Source organism: Gymnogyps californianus, unplaced genomic scaffold, assembly GCF_018139145.2.
Source record: "Gymnogyps californianus isolate 813 unplaced genomic scaffold, ASM1813914v2 HiC_scaffold_36, whole genome shotgun sequence".
NCBI classification, from domain to species: Eukaryota; Metazoa; Chordata; class Aves; order Accipitriformes; family Cathartidae; genus Gymnogyps; species Gymnogyps californianus.
In genome coordinates, this window is record NW_026114246.1 from 571,497 (window position 1) to 594,239 (window position 22,743).

Below are 22,743 nucleotides of genomic sequence, written 5' to 3' on the forward strand. Positions count from 1 at the left end.
CTCCCCAAAACCAACACCCCACCACCCAAACATGTAGCTGCTTCACCACTGAACTGGCAAAGCTCCATGGTTCGATTGGGTTTCTACTTTGGCCAGTCCTACATGGCTTCCAGAAGTCCTCAACAGATTCAGATGAGTGTTTGCTCAGCACAGCCTGTTCCTCAAGTACAGTGGCTATGGACAACTTCCAACCCATCTTACCTGCGACTCCTGAATATAGCTCTGACTTGGGAGGAAAGCAACTCTCAGTTTGCATACTGGTTCAAATCACAGGAATCCACTGCAACATCCAGCTTCCGATATTATTACACAAAGTAGCATAGATTCCAAAATAAAAATCAACAAGTTGGTAATCATAGTCATGCTGCTGTTCCCTTGCAAAGCAATTTACAGTGCTCTTATCACCATAAATCTCCTGTAATATTTAAGCCTGTAACAGAAATCTGACTAATCAAAAACACTTGTTATAATCAAAAGCACCTTTGTGATGGAAAAACAGCAGCACACTCCATCAGTAAGATATTTATTAAAAAAATATAATTAGGTACACTGTTCTAGAATTGCACCCTGTATTTTGGAAACAGTGGCCAAACAAACTGATATGCCACTACTAAACCATCTTCCCATTTGCCAAGTAACTAAATTTATTTTTCACTTGTAACTATATTTGCTAATTCAGGAGGTTTCCAAAACAGCAGTAAGAATGGACTTATATATGATTGATACTTCATTATTGTAATTTTAATCTAAAATAAGGTTATTTTGCAACATACCTATTGACTCAAATATGATTGTCTGAGTTTTACAGTCTGGTTAATATATGCAGTCTTTATTTCAACATGGCTCAGTTGAAATCATTTAGTAGCTATTTGAAAACACTTAAATATGTGCTACTGTCACAAGAACATCAAAACAACTTACAAATATCTTTGACATGGGAAGGTGGAATAAATACCGTATAGGTTGACATAACAGAAATAAGAGGCACAATATTTAAAATGACATCTTAATTTATGGTTTCTAGAACGAAGTGTCAAATGTACTTTCTTGGTTTCATTTTAAAATTAAAAAAATAGGAAACAGCCAACCAGAAACTGAACAAAGGAAAAAAGGATTACATTTACTGATTAGCATTTCAACTTAGCTTCTCCGGTAATTTTTCCTAATCACTTCAATAATATTAAGTATTTTCTCCAATCATGCCTGCAAAATGAATTAGGTTCAATTACATTTCATAAATTAAACAAATTAATTGGATATTCTTAAAAATAGTCATCATTTTGAACTGAACTATTCATGACTGCCTAATAGTTACAGCATGCAGCTTCTACAATAATGTTTCTACCTAAGCAATGCATGGAGAAAACACATTAAAAATAAAATATAAAATTTTGAAAAACTGAAGCAACTGCACTTCCCAACAATAAATATAACTAACATCTGTTGCAGAAACCGCTTGGCACTTGTACAGTTTTGTGAAGGATTTTTGTTGTAGATAAATATTTTTCGACAATTACTATTACGCACCACTCAGACATTTTCTTTAATTATACTCCAAGGAGTCCTTTCATATCCATTAAAGAAAGGCAACTTGCTGTTTAAAAGAATGCATACATACTTCTAAATTTCAACTGTGAATCATTTGTCTTATGACACATAAAAAAGTAAGGCAATACCTATATTTAATGGACTTAGTTCTGCAAAAATGTCTAATAAAACTCAATGCTCAACACATTATTTTTGTTAAAGCTTTAAAAATGCTCTTTTTGAACTAAGAAATGGTTCTATGATGGTTCAGCATTTTATTTTCTTTCATTTCACACTTCAATAATGAGGACAAAAACACAGCAAAACCTTTAGGAAAGCAAGAAATTTCTATTTCAATATCGGCAAAATTGACCGAGTAAGGCTCCCGCTTTGCATTCACAGCAAATACAGGACATATTTTTTTCAGGGGCAAAATACCAGTAACAACTTTGTGACATTCTCCTTCATTTCTTTTTTGTAATTTTGTTTTCCACTATTCTTAAGTAAAGAATTTCAGAGACATACACTGAGCTCTTGATACAAGGTTTTTTTCTGAAAATATGCATAAGCTGTGCGCATTTAACGAAATTATTGTATTCAGAATTTCGTACAGACTCAAAGTAGCAAGACTTGTTTGCTATGAAAATACACTGAAATATTTTTATTTTTTTTTATGAAGAGCATGCAGTAGAAACATATTTAAATGCTACTGTAAGCACATAAAGATCTATTCCTCTACTGAGATATCAAGCAATTGGTAATGATGCAGAGGGATAAGGAGAAAATGAGGGTACTGTCAATAAAAGAGAAGAAATGCTAACTCTAAACACACAAAAGATTCAGTACAGGCCCAAAAGTCTATCCACATGGGCTCAACTGCAAAATGGAGAGTTAAGTCTATAACTTGCTGTAAAGCAAACTAACTGGCACATGTCACATGGCATAAAGACATTGTTCGTCTCCTGTATTCACTATTCTCATGAAATCAGAGAAGGAACATTTCTTAAATGAGATTTATAATCAAAATCTTCAATTAACTTTAAACCCAATTTGGAGATTTTAAAAAGGAAAAAAGTAGTAAAATAATAAAGGCTTAAAAATACTTAAATCATGTGAAAAAAGCATTTCCATTGATGGAAATTGTAATCTGCATTGCTCTATGAAAAAAGTAAAATCAAAACACCTTGGGTATATTTGGATGAATAAAATGAAACCAGTTGTGTCTCAGGACAGTGTCATTTTTCTAAGTGGAAGGCTTAGCTTTTACACTGCACAATAAACTAGAAGAAACTAATAAACTGATATATTAAAATCTATATTACATTTCCTTTAAATATTCATTACTTCTTCCTAAATCCATTTTTAGGTGAACAAGACCTAGAACTTGTAGATTCTATCCCTGCATCATTTCAGTTTACCTTTTTATGTAACTTGATATACTAAATCCAAATTCCTTATTTCGGGGGTTTTTTTGTTTTAGTTTGGTTTTTGTTTTGGGGTTGGTTTTTTTTTTTCCTAAGCACAGATTCTTGGAGGAAAGGACCAACAATTTAATAAAACATTTTACAGTATAGCTTACATGATTCTCACTCTCTTCCTCTGATATTAAAAACATCACTATACCCCAGTCACATTTACATTTCTCCTTCTTAACACATAAGCTTAACATTTTATCCTCTATTTCTTTTTGCTAACTAAAGAGGCATAAATAGCAATAAAACAATACAGAATGTACAAAAACCTATACTGTACAAATAGCAGTTATCCTACAGATCAATAAGTTTTGCATTGAATTGAATTGGCATTCTTCAGAAAGATCATCTTTTTGACAAAAGCGCATCTAAGAAAGCAACAATTTCAAATACAAAGCAGCAACACAGTAAGGTGCTGAAACAGTTTTGACTCTGTTGTAGTAAAAAACACCACTCACGGAACAAACAGGAGATTTCACGTACAATCTTTAATGGGAAGAGTCCTTTAAATGACATTTATGAACAGAATGACACAATCAAAGTTTAATTTCTTCCTACAACTTCAGAAGAATAAGTGGAGCTTCTCATGAAGAATCGGTAACTTTCAGCATTTCCTCAAAGGTATGTGACATGATAGGAATGTAGATAAGAATTTTTCAGAAACTTAAGAACAAAAGGTACACTGAATAGAACAATTATATAATTTACTATGTGATAGCTACAAATTAGACAAAGACATTACTCCTTAAAATAAGAAAATTGGAACAGGTTAAGGACTTCAGAACAGGAATTGCAACTCTGCCCTCACATCAGTATGTAACAATTAAGAAAAAAGCTTTTACATAAAAGACTACCCATGGCTGCAATCTATTGGTTTAAGTAGTTGCAAAGAATGGAGTAATGGGATAGTGCAAGATTAAAATTAACAGCAAATAAAAACCCAAGCAAAATGAAAAATCACTGTCCCAGCAGCTTTTGATAAGAGTAGTTTAAAAATGTCTTTTCTTCCTTAAGCAAAATATTGTGAAAGCAGGAGAATTGTGTTTGTATCCAAGTATTACTTGTCTCTTTTCCAGAACAACTAAGCCTGTATAGAGTGCATTGGACTAAGTTCTTAGGGGCTGGGACTGTTCTTGGTCTGTGTACTTACAGCAAAGAGTAACTGAGGCCAGTCCTTAACTGGGATGTCAGGGGAATATGTAATACTGGGTCAGTGGTGTGCAGATAGTAAATACAAACAGGCAAGATGCTGCCATGTTAACATACCTCTTGTATGGAGCGAGCTGCTGGCTTGTCTTGATGATTGGCCAGTATTAAAAACGGCAAAGTACATAACTGTGGGTGCTGGAGAGCAGAATGCAGTTCATTCCTAGCAGTTTCTAGATCATCTTCAGAGGAGGCACTGTCTAATACAAATATTACCCCTTGGGATCCTTGGTAGTAACGACTCCAATATTTCCTGATATTGTCAGTCCCTTTCAAGACAATAATAAGAACTAATTAAAACAAGTATAGTTAAACAGATTTAACACTTGTATCTGAAAATAACCCTTCTACTTAGAACAATCAAAGCAATGGACTAAATTTTCTCTCCTAAATATACATCATTGAAAGAATAAAAAGGAAAAAAGCAACCATAAATCCAACACACACACAAATGTCAAACTAACATTGTTTAAATAAGGAAGGAATTTGACTCAATGCAGTTCTTTATCCCTGAAAGTTTCTGCTCCATTAATGAGTACTGGCAGAACTACCATGCTTCCAGTGCCACATCTAGCCTAACCCTATATCTTCTCACTGAAATATCTTAGTATTAATATATAAACCTTTGCCCATTCTTTTTTCCTTAGCCCTGCAGCTCCTTGCCATAACCTGTAGCTTCTGTCATGGCAGTTGCTCATTTCTGAGCATGATAAGGTCTTCCAGTTCATCTCCAAACTACCAGGCAAACACTTCATAACTGGAAAAAAGATGTCAGGAAAGCCTATTAAAGTTGTAATTAGACACTTAATGAGGAGAATGGTGATACAATAGTGAGTTGAACAGTGACAGCATGCAAAGGCATTTATTTCAACTCCTTTTGCTCTGTCAACCACACTAAGGATTCTGGAAGAGCCCAACAGCAGACACATGAGTGACTATATAGGCTTATGTGCCACAGTAATTTTTAGGACACAGTTCAGTGGCACTCAGCCATCTCAACAGAAGCCAAGCAATAAGGTTATCTATAGAAAGCTTCTGTCTCCCATGGAGAGCAGCATATGTTTGTAACATTGAGGTAGGAAAAAAAAAAAATATATTTGACAGCTGTCAAACTATCTAAACTATGATTTGGATATGGGCTATTCTTTGTATGTCTGGCACTACACTAAAAAGTGAACAGCAGCAGCAATACTCTAGTAGAAAGCTTGACATGCCTGCAAGACAGTGATTCGCAGAAATGTGCTGAAAGTATCCTTTACAGACACTATTCTTACTTTGAGATAGGGAGAAGTGAACTTTAATGTAGACACAGATACCAAGTGCTGATAATAATAAAACTCAATTTTTTAGTGAAAAAAACCAACTACACAAAAGTTCTGACAAAAATGCAGGCAGAAAATGAGAATTTAATGCAACATAATTACTATAACATTGATATGATACTTAAAATATTCAATTAATTTGTACACTGTGCAACAGAAAAGACAGCCACTAAACAAAGGTGAAGAAATCAATATCTAAGAAGGAATTTACACCATACACTTTAGGCATCCAACTCAGAGTATTCAAATCTCGCTACATGGAGTTACTCCCTTCTCTGTACCAGCCACACTAGAACCTTAAGCACTCAGTTTCTGTATTCTGCACCTAGCACAATTTAGGTGGCTAATGAATGTTGTGAACACACACGTTTTCCTATAGAGGATATTGAAGTCAGACCTGAACAGTGTTTTTCTGCAAGAGATCTAAAGAGATGGTTAAAGGTAAACGGTCATGGGATTTAGTCAAGACCTTGCTTAATTTCTCTATTAATTTAACCAGACTCATAAAGTAACAACACACAAATAGGACAGGTGTTTCATTTATTTTATCAACTTCTGAAGATCAACATTACTTATACAGAAGAGGGATTGCATTGAAAGCTAATTCTATGTTTCTGTACCACCATAATATCTATCAATTGTACTTGTAAAGAATTTCATAGCATCTGTTAGATGTCCCAGTCTTTCCAAACAGCTGTCTATGTCAGAACCAAGTAGAGCAAGTTGCCAGAGGGACACTATTTACATAGCCACACACAGCAGCGTCGCAGGCTCCTGAAGTATCACATTACTTTAAAAACTGGTAGAGAATCATTTTCAATGAACTGAAAGGCCAACACCATGATCAGTTCTTTGAAGGGTGGGTTGTTTTTTTTTTCCCTAGCAATATAACTTCTGTCTTATCTACTCTAAGCTTCAGCCAGCTACTTTTCAACCACATGTCGCTGCCAGACCCTGAGTCTTATCTCTGTAACTGTACTATATCTAAGGAGAAAAATTGTGTGGTGAACTGCAGAGCATTTGACCTCTTATATCCAGGCACATGGAAGAAAGCAGCACATGGATCCCTACATGAGACACTGGAGCCAGAAAAGCAGTATGCTGATTTGTTGACCTTATGGCCCTGTCTTTTTGGTTCAGGTTCTTTAGCTGGTGAACTTTGTTTCTCACATCAACTGTCCCAAAAGAAACACCACCAAAGCATAGTAGTCCTTTTCTCTCCAGCCCTGGCCAGTCACCATGGCATAGTTCTAAGAACCACCTAATAATGCCCAACAAAACTTGGTATTTCCTTCAAGATTTTCCATTAGAATAGTGACCTGCTCTGAACTTGCTTATGCTTCAATTCTGATGGTTTAAGAATAAAAAAATTTGTATTAAGCAGACAAGAAAGAAGACTGAGAAAGTCTGTACCTCAGGGTGCCATTTTAACTCATTTTTCTGGCAAATGCACTTGAAAAATAATTCTTGGCATCAATAAGCTATCAGCAACTGGAAATCACAATTTCTACAAGACAAATAAGCTTATATTCTTTTGTCTTAACTCTTCATATCCAGGGAGCACAACCTGTTCTCAGCTTCTTTCTCCAGAGCATTAGGTAGTATGTTGTGGTGCTATCCTGGGTAGGAAACGCTGGCCTGTGAATAATGATCCAGCCATCGCACTTTATGGTATGACAAATTTAGTCTTACAGAGCAAGCAGTTGTTTTTAAAGGTGTAGTTTAGCACAGACTATCCTATGAATTAATCTTTTCCTCTATTCCAAAGGTTTCTAAGACAGGGAAATTCAAAGTCTGAGTTCTCCGACAATCCAGAATGTAATGTGCATCCATTAAACATCCTCAGGCTCTCAGAGACTACTGAAATGAAGCCAGAAACTTAACTGGTACCCAAAATGTCCTATCAAACAATAGTAACACGAGATAAGCATTTAGGTTTGTCAGCCTAATACCATGTGTTGCTCTAACAGCTTTGCAGGCACATAGCTGTTTCTTCAATCACTTCATGCCTAAACTAAGTTTAAAAAAACAAAAAAAACCCCCAAAAAACCCCAACACTCAGGTAAAAATCCCCAAAGCATCAGAAAAACATAACAAAAACATAACAACAATTCACATTAGACCTAGGGAATGTGTTATGCGAGAGATTCACTAAAATGTGACATTCAGTGTAGTATTTTGCTCAGAGACAGGCAAGAGCCATGACTTGTGCCCAGGCATATGATTAGTTTCCCTCAGCAACAAACCCACAGGAGCCAAAAGTCCTGTGATGTGACTAAAACATCCCATTTACAAATAAATTAGGGAAAAAAACCCCAAACAAACAAACAACACAACACAATCATGCTACTTATTAGAAAAGAAAAGATAGTATTCAGTCATCAAACATAGGTTTGAATTACTTTATAAAAGGAAAAAAATAACCTCTCTTCTTATAGAAAAACTATGAGGTGCTGTAATTAAAAACCCCAGTCATTCAGCATTACTACAGGGCAGGTTTATTCAACTAACTGCTTAAAATCTTAAAAAGTTTTCATTTGTAATTTTTAAAATATCAAATAAATAAATTCTTTTTGATTATCAGCCAAGGGTATAGTGTTTCCATATTAACACAGTTTATTATTTTTATCAGTGCCAATAAGTACCCTCTTGAATGCCCCTTGGAAGCTGGGGGGAAGAGTTTGAGAGTTATGTGCAGTTTAATACACATCCAAAACAGGTTGCACAATGATGCACTCCTGTAAATATTATGCAAAATGCATGCAAAATGCAGAGCTGCAAATCTTCCTTTTAACTATGAATACTTCTGTTTACATCTTCATTCACAGCAGTCTGAGGCTACCTTCAATTCCCTCCTTTTCAGTACTTTCAGGAGAACAGAACATAGCATTACAGAAAAAAAATCACTGAAAGCAATTTAAAGGCGTCAAATTTGTTGTCAAACTTGCAGCAAGTCTCCATTGAGAGCACAACAAATGTCACACAGCCCTTGCTTTAAGATATTCTAGCCTGTGCATGACAGCTCTTATTCACCTCAAAACAGAAGGAGGAATACATCACAGCTCTGGAGAAGTTATATTCTCAATCCAGGGAAGAACTTTTTTTTCTTCCCACCAAAAATAGTTAACCTGGGGCCATGAAAGAATACAGGCTGCAACCAGTTTTTCTACCACTTCAAATATAACATCCACTCACCTGAAATAAAGACACCTACCTATTTTGAAGATTATATAGCTGATAAAAAGTTACACAGTTAATTCCTCTACTGATATTAAACAGACAGTTTATAACTAGCAAAAAGATTAAAAGATGACAAGGAATATGTCAACTGCACCACAAAAATCTTCTTGCCTGAAAGACTGCCCCATTAGTGGGGGAGTAAGAAGGAAGGATAAAAAAACCAACAACAACTCTTGTATGTTCTTGCAAAATTTTTAAATATACCCTACCCCCTCCCCAAAAAACCTTATGAAAAGGCTTTTGAAATAACTGTTTCTAAATCTACATAGGATTTATAACTTCACTTTCCATCACTTCCTCACAAGGAAAACTGCCATGTTTTCTTAGGTAATCAGGAAGATGCTTGAAATCTTAGAAATCTTAACACATTTTTAAGAGATCTGGCTGCTTCTTATCTATCTCAGGCATACTTTCTGTTTAGATCTCCCAGTAATCCCCTTGAAGAAATACAGCATATAGATTTTTGATTTTTTACATGAGCTATTTTTCAACCTGTTTTCTCCTTTTTATTACAAATAAAGTTATAAATCCTAAGATACCCATTTTGTATGTACATGCAATTTTTCCACATTGACAGACACATCCACACACAGATACAGAAGTTTCTCATGGGTGTAATGTTAGTCACCCTTCGATAGCTATTTTGTATTGCTACTGCTTAAGATGCTAAGCCAAAACCTTCCTCAAGGTTCAAAAGTTCCAGGACTTTTGCTTCCTAGGGTTTAAGACCAAGAGATCACAGCCTGCTTTCTCCAGCTTTTCAGGCACTGTACTCCTGCAATCATACACAAAGCATGGCAGTAGGGAATTGGCAGGTTTTTTTCCCTCAAGGAGGAACATTTTGAGATTGCTAGATCAGCTATATTCACTGCAGCAATTCAACAACACTCTGAACAAACAGCGTAAAAGAAACAACCCCAAAAACAACCCCAAAAACGCTGAGGAATAAATATTCTCCCTTTATCTACAATATATACAAAAAACAGAAATACGCATAATTTATTGTGCTTATTTCTACTTTTCTTATCAAACTGAAGTTTATAGAAACCATCTCTGTCATCTCTTGTCTGCCTTCCAGGCTTCCCCAGTGAGATTAATCTGGAAGTCAAGCCTTCAGTATTTTCCCTATTAGGTAACTTAGGTGCTGTCTCCAACTTTGAATCTCCACCTATTCAGATATTTAAAACTGTTAGAACAACATTTAGGTTGCAAGCACTTGGAAGTTTTAAAAACACCATATTTACACTTGCCTGCAAAAAGTCAGTTTGATCTACTTCAGCATATGTATTACACTACCATCTTAAAATAAAACATGCAATTTGAAACAAAAATCTCCTGTTCTAGTCAGGACCATGAAGCTAATTAAAAGTTCGTAAAAGTTCATAAAAAATCTTACAGATTATTTTAAAAGGAAGATAAGAAAATATGTGCCCTGCAATATGCTCTAAGAGTTATTTAAGTCTGAAGCTTTAATAGTTTGCAGCAGGTGGCACACCACACTAAACTGGACTTTAGGTATGACAGCCATTCTCAAAATCACCTCCGCTTTTTTTTTTTTTTTTTTAATTTTTAAAGGCACAAACACACAGTAAGTCCTCTAGGGCAAGCGAAGCGAATGGTTGGCAACCAGAAAATCACCTACCAGTTTCCTTTCTACCTATTACCCCATCTCTGCCCTCCCTCCACCTCTGCTGAAGGACTCGATAACAGCCGGGATCTCAGAACCAGCGGCACAACTCCCCAGGCTGACAACTGCTGTCAGCACCCAGCAAGGCTCAGCTGTACCCTCCTCTGAGCTGCAGTCACACCTTTGGTAACAGTGCAGGTAATCTCAAATAAAGCTCAAAACACTCTTTATGCATCTATCTCCATGGCACTTAAGACTAGTAGACATACCACAGCTGTGTTAGTTCTGTCTGTCTAGCCCTTCTGCTGACTGGCTCACAAAGTTTGAATCTGCTTTAGCCTTTGAAAGGATCAAAGCCATTTCTGGCTAGAATAAAAAATAAAAACTTTTGGGGGGGGGGGGGTGTTCATAAAATGTAGGTATCTTTTCTGATGCTAAACTAGGCTGCTATACTCTACCCTTTGATTCAGCCTGAAGAAAATGGAGTTCTAAGTGCAACAGGAGACAGAGAATTTTTAGCAAACCAAAGTTTCTACTTTTCTCTCCACAAAACATCCCATCAACAAAAAAGCAGCCCCCTATCCCACAAAAAATGTAACTAGGAAATTTTGTGTTTTGCTTATCCTATTGTACATAGCTTTGATAGGTGTTGCTTACATGGCTCCTACTTGCTTTGAATAAGATAGGCAACGATTTGTCTATTTCACCGTAAAAAGCTAACTGTAGAAAAAGAATGTTTTCAAAGAACAGTGGAAAGATGGCTACTGCTGAATCCTTATCTGAGCTTCCTCAGGAGTCAAGTTAAGATCTGTAAGCAGGTGCAAATGATCTCTCTTATCTACGAAATGAGGAAATTATGTGACAGAGCCTGGGCTTAGGCACCATTTGAACAGCAGGCTGAGTATGATTGATAGCAAACAGATCTAGCTTTAATGCTTTCGGAAGCTGAATATCTCTCTGCAACTCACAGCTTGGACAGCTCATCAGGGTCATCTAAAAATTTAATCTGCTAAGACATTCTGTAAACTGTTAGACGCAGCTATGTCACAGATGGCATTGCATGCAATCCACAACCAGATTTTGTAGAGGTGTCAACTGTCTTTTAGTCAAATACAGTACAGAGATTTTATTGCTTTGTGTTAGTATGTCCCTGTGAGGATGACTTAGGCTGGCATTTACTTGTGAGATCAGTTTTCTGATGACTAACTAGATGAAATTTTAGCTGCTCTGCCAGGCTATGTTGCTAGAAGGGTGTTCAGTACTCCTCCACAGAACAAAGGAAGAGGGTGGTTTTCCCATAACTATTCAAATATTAAATTTAATTAATAGCTCGACATCATTTTCTCCCTCCTCCCTCATTTTTTCACAAGGCAGATACTACCTGACAACTGTTGCCATCTTCTCCAAGGGTTCATATTTTCCATTCAATTTGGATTGCACAACAGTGTAACTCCCCCTCCTACTCTCTCTTCTTTTGCTCTTTACTTCCAAATTAAGGCAAAATACGCATGCTTTGTTTAACCAATCCTATTTAAAGTTATTTTTTCTCAAGCTCTCATCTCACCTAGACAATTAATTTAGCTGGCCTAAGAGTGTGAATTTATTACTTTGGTAATGAAGCTTAAGGAGGAACAACAGTGGGGAGGACAGTTCTCATCTCTCTTTTCCTGGGCATGCTCAACTGGCTGGAAACTCAAGCATCCCCGATATTTACCACTCTGCTCTTGCTAAGCACTTAACACATTTTGTCTTAAATGAAATTTCAAAGATGACTACACAACATTTTGATTCTCTACGCTTGTGAAAAAGGCCTTTGGGTGGATTACAAAAACGTAACACAAACATGACAATATATTTTAGTACATAAAACAGAGAAAGTTACTAAATCCTATAACATGTTGTTAGTATTTTTACTGGCATCTCACCAGTAGTTTCTAAGTCTGCATTTACAAGATAGCAAACTAAATTATAAAATAGACTTGTTCTAAAAAAAACAACTGTAAATTATTAGTTGGCCTCTAGAATGGGCCTATAATCTTGATTTAGGCCTGAATAAGTATCCACATCGCAACTGACACCATGACTTGGCATTCTGTTTTGACAACAGCAAATGACTGAATAAATACACTGAATGGTGGTTTCAGGCACTGTGTCTCCAGGCTGGAAAGATGCTTGTTAGAACCAAAGAAGCAGCTTCCTATTGCCTTTGCACCTTCATTATCTGTCTTGAGATTAAACCTCAGCATCCCAAACTTCTATCAGCAAAACACTGTTAGAAACTTCTGAACAACAAATGTTATCATCTGCCTTATTTTTCCAGTCTGTCCCCATTCTCCTGTATGTTCATTGTACACAACTTCATCCTTAGTTCCCACCAGAGATTGCTGCACCGTAACAGGAAATCATCAAATCTATAATTTCTTTCTATACCATTACTCAACTGAGTTGCATAATATAGAGAGATATTTTAAGTTATCCTGGTAAGAGTACATTCTGAAAGAATGTGGACTAGGGCATGGCACATCTTCACAGCAATCTAAATTACATGCATTATTTTATAGACTAAATTTTTGGAAGAAAATGTGTGGGTTTTTTAGTTTCTCAGGGAGCAGGAAGGGATTCTTGGTATATCAAAATAGAAACTTAGAGAACAGGCAGTTCAACTTGATCAGTAAATAAAGCAAGAGCTCCTTTTCAAGTAATTCAAGCAGGCCTATGTTTGATTTGAAAGCTATATATAGCTTACCTGAGCTAGTGCTCGTAAGTAAAAGCTTATACGTACAATAAACACAAGGAACACACTTCCCTGAGCTGCCACATGAGCCATACTAAAATTATAGCCCAGTTTGTATTTCTGTATGACTTAACCTCTGCAATCTGAGAAATGATATTAAGGAGATAGACCAGATACTTATCAGCCTTCTGCTCCTCCTGCTTTTTACTTTTTGTTCTTTCTAGCCAGCATTTGTTTAATTTTTCTCAACTTTATCTGCTGTGGTGAAACATGGGTTTTAAATTCCAGCCACACTGGAATTTTTAAATTTATCATTTTTAAATTTAAAACAACTAACAGTTTGGTATGATGAGATTTAGACACTGCATGTTTTTATAATCAAATGAATAAACGCTATACCTCCAAGTTCTTTTACGTTCAAGATGGCATTCTGGAATGGCACTGCTTTTATGCTAAAACCTAAAAAGAGAAATAAAGAGTATTAGTAAGTTATTTGTTAAAGAGGCCATTTGAAATCAATTGCATACATTCAGAAAAGACTACTTTTTTCACCAAGAACCAGGATTTTGCATGTGAAATTCTGTTTCAATATGATGTTTAAAAATATCAGTTATAAGATGGGGAAAAAAAAATATCAGTATGAGCAATGAAATTTGCAAAGATACTATTAAATAGCTGGCATACATTAAATTCAGCACAAAACTTCCATCCAGGCCATCTACTATTTGGTAAGGAGCTAGTACAGAATATAACTTTATAAAATGATCTTTTAAAGCATCTGGAACTAAAGTTTAGATTTCAGATTACCAGTAATATGAAGTGATCCTTCTGCAATTTTTAGGAGACATGGAAGACAACATGCAATTCAAATCATTGTTTAATTACATTTAAACTTCACAGGTTTTGGTTACACCTAGAGTATTAATCCTGTCTATAAATGTTATTAACAGAAAGATCCTTTTACAGACCTGAGTGGTATGTATTAAAATGGTTACAAGCACACTAGAAGCATCTCTGAATCCTCTATTAGCCTATTATATGCTTAAAACTAAAAAACTTTATTAAAGTTTGATGTTTTCCCTTAATTGGAAATTCAGACAGCCAAGAGAAAGGGAATATGAAAGGCTTCTAGCAATCCCTCAATATACTACATACTAGATTCTGCATGTTTAGTGCATGCATAAATGTAAGTATATATAATACTTTATATAGGAAAAATTACATCTGCTCTTTCTCTTCCTAGAAAGGAGCAAAAACTGGAATGGACCTGAGTGGCGCTGATGAGAAAAGCAAAAATACAGGTTATAATTTGAAAACTGAGTGGAGTTGTCGTCACATTGTATTCTTGGATTCTAAACCATATTTTCTAATATAGCACAGATACATATGGGTAGATTTATTATAAGCTGAATAGCCTAGATATGCATCATTTTGATTTGGATGCTGCCTAGAATCCATTTTCATTCCTCAAGCTCCCTAACTAAATGATGGTATTTTGTTGCAAATATTTAGAAACATATAAGAAATTTAATTTTAAAATAAATCATATTTTCATTATTTCCTTTGATAGATCTATACTGCTATATTACATTGCTGTTACTATTGCTTTCAGAGTCCGGGTGAACTTGCACTAATTTCAGGTGAACTCTAAAGATAAAGGGGAGGAAGAAGAAGAAAGAAAAAAAAAAAAAGTCTGAATTACTCAACAATTTCCTTCTAACCTTTTGAGTTATGCATTGACATCTTCTCCACACAATGAAGTGTCAGATCTCTTTAACATTCCTAATAACACCACTACGAAGGCAATGGGTTAATTATTCATCGCAGAAAACACCCCAGTATTTTCTTGTACCTGTTTTACTTTCTTTACTTACAGTTGTATTAAATAACCTCATGATCTTGTATTTAAACAAGGATACACTGAAAACCAGTTAGGGTTGCTAAGGGACAATCATAAAATTCAAGCCCATGAACCACAGCTACAATATAAAGCCATATAACTATATACACAAGTTACACAACACTCCCTATCTGTTCCCTCAGCCAATCAACCTTACTAAATCGTTGTAGCCACAGAACCAGATTTCTTCCATTTCTATGACCTAATCTGTCCTTGTGGTGGGTTGACCCTGGCTGGATGCCAGGTACCCACCAAAACTGCTCTATCACTCCCCCTCCTCAACTGGACAGGGGAGAGAAAACGAAAGGCTCGTGGGTCGAGATAAGGACAGGGAGATCACTCAGCAATTACTGTCACGGGCAAAACAGACTTGACTTGAGGAAAAAAATTAATTTAATTTATTACCAGTCAAATCGGAGTAGGATAATGAGAAATAAAACCAAATCTTAAAAACACCTTCCCCCCAACCCCTCCCTTCTTCCCAGGCTTAACTTTACTCCCAATTTTCTACCTCCTCCCCCCGAGTGGCACAGGGGGATGGGGAATGGGGGTTTTGGTCAGTTCATCACAGATTGTCTCTGCCACTCCTTCCTCCTCAGGGGGAGGACTCCTCACACTCTTCCCCTGCTCCAGCATGGGGTCCCTCCCACGGGAGACAGTCCTCCATGAACTTCTCCAACTTGAGTCCTTCCCACAGGCTGCAGTTCTTCACGAACTGCTCCAGCGTGAGTTCCTTCCACGGGGTGCAGTCCTTCAGGAACAGACTGCTCCAGCGTGGGTCCACCGCGGGGTCACAAGTCCTGCCAGAAAACCTGCTCCAGCGCGGGCTTCTCTCCACGGGTCCACAGGTCCTGCCAGGAGCCTGCTCCAGCACGGGCTTCCCACGGGATCACAGCCTCCTTCGGGCACATCCACCTGCTCCAGCATGGGGTCCTCCACGGGCTGCAGGTGGATATCTGCTCCACTGTGGACCTCCATGGGCTGCAGGGGGACAGCCTGCCTCACCATGGTCTTCACCAGGGGCTGCAGGGGAATCTCTGCTCTGGCGCCTGGAGCACCTCCTCCCCCTCCTTCTTCACTGACCTTAGTGTCTGCAGAGTTGTTCCTCTCACATATTCTCACTCCTCTCTCCGGCTGCAACTGCTACTCCCCATAACTTCTTTTCCCCTTCTTAAATATGTTATCCCAGAGGCACTACCACTGTTGCTGGTTGGCTCAGCCTTGGCCAGCGGCGGGTCCGACTTGGAGCCGGCTGGCATTGACTTTTATTGGACATAGGGGAAGCTTCTAGCAGCTTCTCACAGAAGCCACCCCTGTAGCCCCCCCGCTACCAAAACCTTGCCATGCAAACCCAATACAGTCCTCTTTCTGAACTTTGCAGCCAGGTATTCCTTTTTCCTCACTCTACAAGTTTGTTTTTGTTTTTTTCTGGTGTTTTTTATTTTTAATCAAAATACCCTTTTCAATATTAGGCATTCTGGTTCATCTATATCAGCCTGCATATTCAAATCTTTTGAACTTAAGATACCTTTTAGCTGTGGTTGTTGTGTCTGGTTTTATGTATCTTCTCAATGCCACTGGAGCTTTTTGTAAATTGATTCTCTGATCTCAATCTGCCCTTACTACATAAACAAGTCTCTTTGCTGATCTAAAAGAAAGGATTATCACCAGAAATAAACATTTCCATTACAATTATTCTTTTGGTTGCTAGCATATACCACAAGGCAGTACTGATCAAGTATGAGAAGAAATAAATCCTGATGTAAGTTTCAGAGCATCACTGTCCCATTCTGTTTTATATTACATTCTCCTTTTTTTTGTTTGTGTCCTGGTTTAACCCCAGCCAGCAACTAAGCACCACGCAGCCACTCGCTCGCTCACTCCCCCCACCCAGTGGGATGGGGGAGAGAATCAGGAAAAAAAACCTCATGGGTTGAGATAAAGACAGTTTAATAGGACAGAAAGGAAGGAAAAATAATGATAATTATAATAATAATAATATTATGACAATAATAATACTAAAAGAATTAGACTATAGAAAACAAGTGATGCACAATGCAATTGCTCACCACTCATTGACCGATGCCCAGTTAGTTCCCGAGCCGCGATCCGCCCCTCCCAGCCAACTCCCACAGTTTATATACTGGGCATGATGTCATATGGTATGGAATAACTCTTTGGCCAGTTTGGGTCAGCTGTCCTGGCTGTGTCCCCTCCCAACTTCTTGTGCCCCTCCAGCCTTCTTGCTGGCTGGGTATGAGAAGCTGAAAAATCCTTGACTTAGTATAAACACTACTTAGCAACAACTAAAAACATCAGTGTGTTATCAACATTATTTTCCTACTAAGTCCAAAACACAGCACTATACCAGCTACTAGGAAGAAAATTAACTCTATCCCAGCCAAAACCAGGACAGTCTGTATAACAAGACTGCTTAAAAAACCAAAAGAGAAGAAACAAACCTTTTAAGGTCTGTCTACAGTAAACCATGAATGTCCATTTCCAAAGATTCTACTTACACCAAAATGCATGTTCTGACTTTTGACATATTCCAAATTGTATGTTTTCATGGATATTCCCCAGTGTATGACCAAACACTGAAAGAGTAAGTAGTGGTAGCTTCAAAGCAATCCATTAGGTACTTTCAAAAGCAAGATAACTAAGCTGAAGTTCTCTACCGCCTTTGCTATGCGTTTCAGAAGTTACCTTTGGGCAACGTTACAGCACACCATGGAATAAAGGCAGCATCCTACCTGTGGTAGACACTATATTCTCCGGGCTTTCACTGCAAAGCTGTGACAGAAGACTTGTCTTGCCAGAACCAGTGAGGCCTATGCAAACCAAGTCATATTCAGGTCGTGGTGGTGGTGGTCCCTTGCAGCAAAGTGCTCTAAAACACTGCCGGGGGGGGGGGGGGGGGGGGGGGGGGGGGGGGGGGGGGGGGGGGGGGAGAAAAGGAAGAAGTTATTTTTTTGCAAATGTTTCTTCAACAAGGTACTAAAATACAAGTTTATAAATTTAAAGTCGCTAGAGAGAAGCAGATTATTATTCCAACTTACTATTTTGGCAAAATCAGCAATTAATAGACTGAGATCAGCTCAACTAAAATCTATAAGAGCTGTATAAGAAAACATAAATATACCCATTAACTTTTCACCTAAACCTCATAGAGCTGGACTGAGGAAAGTGACTTCCATTTCCTGAATAGCATGAACAGTGCACATACAGCGAGATAGGCACATGCTCTACTCAACTCTGCGGTTGGGTATGCATGAGTTTGCTTCCTGTGCTAATTTCACGCAATCCCTGGTGTGAACATCAGAGCAGCTCCTGAGCAGCTGCTGGCCAGGCTCTCCCTGTTGTCACAGGAAAGAATCAGAGAACTTTGCTCCATTGATGTCCTTCCCGGGCTTGCTTTGGCACATGTTTTGAAGGAGGACAGCACTCATCCTACCTTACTGCTGTTAAAGAGTACAGCTTGTAAAGAAATAAATTTTGCTGGACATAAATTTTGCTGGACATAGCTCTAGTCATAAAAATGCAGATCTCTCACTTTCCCTGGAGAAGTATGAATTAATGACAATATAAAGAATAAAAATCACTTACACAAAGCCTACTTTAGAGTTCTGCTCACGTCTCTTAAACAGTATTGCCAAATTAGGCCAAGCCAATCAAAAAGATCCCTTAAGCCCTTAGTAAGGTTCATCAGACCCTTCTTTATATGTAATATGGAAAACTTTTATGTAAAAAATCTAAAAATATGCCATTCTGGGAAAGCTAGGAAGTTTATATTTAAGGTATGGGGTATAATTATCCACTAATGTCCAAGATAGGTCCCCCCCACCCCAATATATATAAATATCTTTTTCCCCAGTATCTGCTACCTTCACATCAGAGGAATACATCTGCTATAACAAGGAAGGGAAAACATGTTTGTGCAACCACTCCTCTCTCACACATTCTGTCTTTACATAGTCCCAGCTCTTGACCCTTCAGCAATAGAAACCTGAGTCTCCACACCTGAACTGGAGCTCACTGCTAATTTAGTTGAATTATTTCCATCTTAACCACAAGCCAATCACTACATTGGGTAAAGAAACACAGTCTTTATAACTCTAACCTAGTTGGTCTACATGACTACCCAGGCTCTCTCATTGAGGACTGCTGGAGGAGCAGGAAAACTGAACAGACATCAGTAAGGCACTATTGCAAATAGCAAGTCGTCCAAAGAGAATGTGATTATAAAAAGATAGCTCACTGACTGCAGAACTTTTATTGGGTTCTTTCTGTATAGATGATAAATTATTATACATGCTGCCGAAACAGTCTTCATTGGTTTAAAGAAGCAAAAGATATGTTCAGGGAAAGTTAAGAAATTCCTTCAACACCTTATAAAAACATGAAAGGAAATATTTTAGGAATAAAAACATTTACTGTAGTAGTAAAGCTGAACAAAGGCAACAGATTTTAAAAAGAAAAGCTTTGCCTCTATTAAAATTTGACTCTGAAAAATTATTTTTTTCAAGAAGGTTTGCCCTTATATGTGTGTCCATAGCTAAAAGGAGTAAACATGCCTTCTAGCTTTATTCACTGATGTCAGTTTATACTTATCCCACAGACTCTACAAAGCCACAGCAAATATTCTACTCTGGTACTTAAGTGAGAAAGGCCAATTAAGTTCGTGGCACAACATAAGCTCCTTCAAACAGAGTTTCCACTTAAAGGATATCAGGCTGAAGGCCACATAAAATTCTTCGAAGCTCGCCAGAGCTCCTGAGGCTGTGTATCAGGCCCTTTGCAGCCAGTCTTTAAAAGGGATTCAATTTGTCCCCATCAGCACGGCATCTTTGCGACAACTTCTTGATGCCTTATTGAAAAATATAAAGGAATAGATGAGCTGATGAAAGTCCATGCTTCTCACTTTCCAGACACTGTGCCAGTTCTTATGCAACCGGACACAATTCTTACGGCCCCAATGACATTTAATAACCTGCAGTTCTGTCAAAGATAATTATTGCCCTTTGTAGGACACATACAGAGGCTCTGTGGGTGACAGAGGGGCCCTGCAGGCTGTTTTTGTGAACTTCAGTCTCTCTTTAGTGCAGATTCCTTAAGTCTAACTTAGTCTGGAGAGTCTTTACGTGCTGTTGATTATACGTATGATTAAAAATCCAGGTCAACTCGCGTGTCCAAAGCGGCACACGCAGACTCGCCACCCACCCACTCATCCTTCACCAGTAAGCACAGTTAGGTATCAAAGTTTCTGAGATGCAGCAGACACTGAACCCCAGAAGACAGGGAAATAACTCGTTCCAGACTACTCTCGTATTTTATTTGATATGATTCCCCTATCTTTGTTACATTCATGACTTTGTCCTTCTGCAAGGCTAATTTCCTTCAGTAGATATTTTTTTTTGCAAGGCTAATTTCCTTCAGTAGATATTTTTGTTTGGCTGGAATGAAAACAGACTTTAAATATTCTAGCTTCAAAAAGTTGCTGAAATTTAAGCTACTGTGTATAGTACTTGAGAAATTCTACAGTTCTATTACTACCAGCACATTTTAGGGGATACTTGTAATAACATATTTAAATTTTATAAACTTGTTTCGCAATCCTCCTTACTCAAGCTCAATGAACATCTCTTGCATCGGAAATATCACTATACAAACAGTCCGATCACTGCCTTCCTGTTCTCTCAGCAGCCTAAAGTTACTCGGCCCCTAACAAAGTCAGGGCTATTTAAGCATCCATTATAGAGACTAAACCTCTATTGTCACTGCTTTGGCAGCTGCATCTAGTAGCTGCACAAGACTTGTGTGAGAGTAGAAAATTCAGAGGTCATTGACCATGCAAATAAAACTACATCCTATATTCTGCTTTTGATTATGGACAGGAAATGCATCCCAAGATATTTTATAAAGCATGGACTAGAGCTACACCATTATTTAAGATGTCGTCACATATTACAGTGCAGTCTGAAATGCACAGAACTGCAAGAAATATGTGTATAAGTAGTAACTAAAGAAGCCATTCCTGAAATCCAAAACACAAATATCAAAAACATTGAGATGATAGTTTTTTAATCCACAATTAGCTCTCAGTCTTTTCCAAAACCGGAGTACTTTCCACTCCAATTGGACAAACCAAAGGGCATAAGAGAAACTTGAATTAACAGCCTGAAAAAAAGGCTGCCTTTTAGATATTATAAAACAAACTCAGAACCCAAATGAGGCCAGTTGGAGGGAGTGTTGGAGAGGATGGAAATAAAACATTTGACTACCGCAAATGTAGGGTCAGAGCTAGCTGGCATAGTCACTGAAATGCTGTTTGGGAGAGGGTTGTACATTTCAGCCCCACTGCTAGCAACAAAATAGGAACAACGTTTTTTGGAGCCCTTTCATCCAAATGGGGCAAGACCTTATTTATAGATATAACTTTAAAGGGAGAGACATGTGGAACAAAGTGTCAGTTTTCATGATTTTTGAGAACATCACACTCAAAAGTCTTTGTAGCCATTGGATGGGGAGAAGAAGCAGGCAAAGAGAGGCAGGCAGGGAGAGGCAGGAGTTAATTTTTTATTTTTTTTAAATGAATGAGCAGATTTGAAAGTACGGAAAATAAAGCAATACAGTATCTTGAAAAAAAAGTATGCATTTAGCTAGTTTTGGAAAAAATGATGTATTTACCCAGGAAACGGAGTAATTAGGTGCTGCAGTCTGCAGAAAACTGTGCAATATTCAGCACCACTGATACTTTCATTTTACTTGTGTGCATGCATGCATGCATGCATGCATAAACATATGCAAGAGCTAAGGGAGAAGTTAGCCAGTCCTACTCTTGCTTAGGGATTTCTATCCCAACCAGATGATTCCAGTTTTAGGTGGATCAGCATTTGAGCTGACAATCCTAGACAGTGGCCCTTTAAAACCCTATGGAGGTTTCTTCTAGGAAAAACATTAAATTTTGTGTCTATAGCAGGGGTGGCAAAACACTTCTGACATACGTGCCGCTCAGAGATCACAGATTGAAGCTCTGGGCAGCAAACGTCCCTGAATTACTGCTCTTTCCAACACATTATACTGCCTCTGGCCATTGAGTCTGTCTTTGCCTACTCACTGTACTTCTCGTTTCACTCTCCTTTTTGGGGTGAAATACTCCATTATTTCTGCTTTGTTCTGGACCCATCTCCTGTCTGTTTCTTTTGTTGCCACTATTTAATAGGGACAAACAGAAGCAAAGGATTTCATGCTTAGTTGATTAAACACACACACTCTCATGCAAAAATACCCTAAGTTAGTGCAACATTAATGCTAACAAACCAAGCATTCAGAGCTCTTGAAATCCAGAATTAAGGCTGAAAGCTCAACCATAACTCTGCTCTCCTCCCCCTCTTGCTTATACTTATGAATATGGTCTCCCTTTACATTTTATTTTTCAATTAAGACATCATTGAACAAATAGACTTCTAGTAGCCAGCACACATTTATATCCAGAGGACTGGTTAATCATCTGAAGCTGTTGATGAAATCTCAAGGAGATTAATTAAAAAAAGTCAAATTTACACACAGCAGGCTCCATAGTTCTGATGTTGTATGAGATCACACAAGCGCAAAGAAATCTCAAACCTTGAAGAGAACGTGAAAGGGGGGGAGGAGGGGAAGACCAAGGTAGACAGTTATAATACTGAAGATAGGAAACAACTGTGGACAGCAGT

General features: G+C 37.7%; 1 protein-coding gene across 1 annotated transcript in view; it reads right to left on the bottom strand.

Annotated features, from left to right (window-relative positions):
* LOC127028610 (ADP-ribosylation factor-like protein 15) overlaps positions 1 to 22,743 on the bottom strand; it is a 248,064-nt gene that overhangs the window by 156,485 nt on the left and 68,836 nt on the right. Inside the window, exons 2-4 of the mRNA XM_050914331.1 lie at positions 17,782 to 17,926; positions 13,528 to 13,587; positions 4,266 to 4,474 (exon numbers count right to left, since the gene is read on the bottom strand). Coding sequence (XP_050770288.1) covers positions 4,266 to 4,474; positions 13,528 to 13,587; positions 17,782 to 17,926 — 414 coding nt within the window. The remainder of the gene's footprint in view (positions 1 to 4,265; positions 4,475 to 13,527; positions 13,588 to 17,781; positions 17,927 to 22,743) is intronic.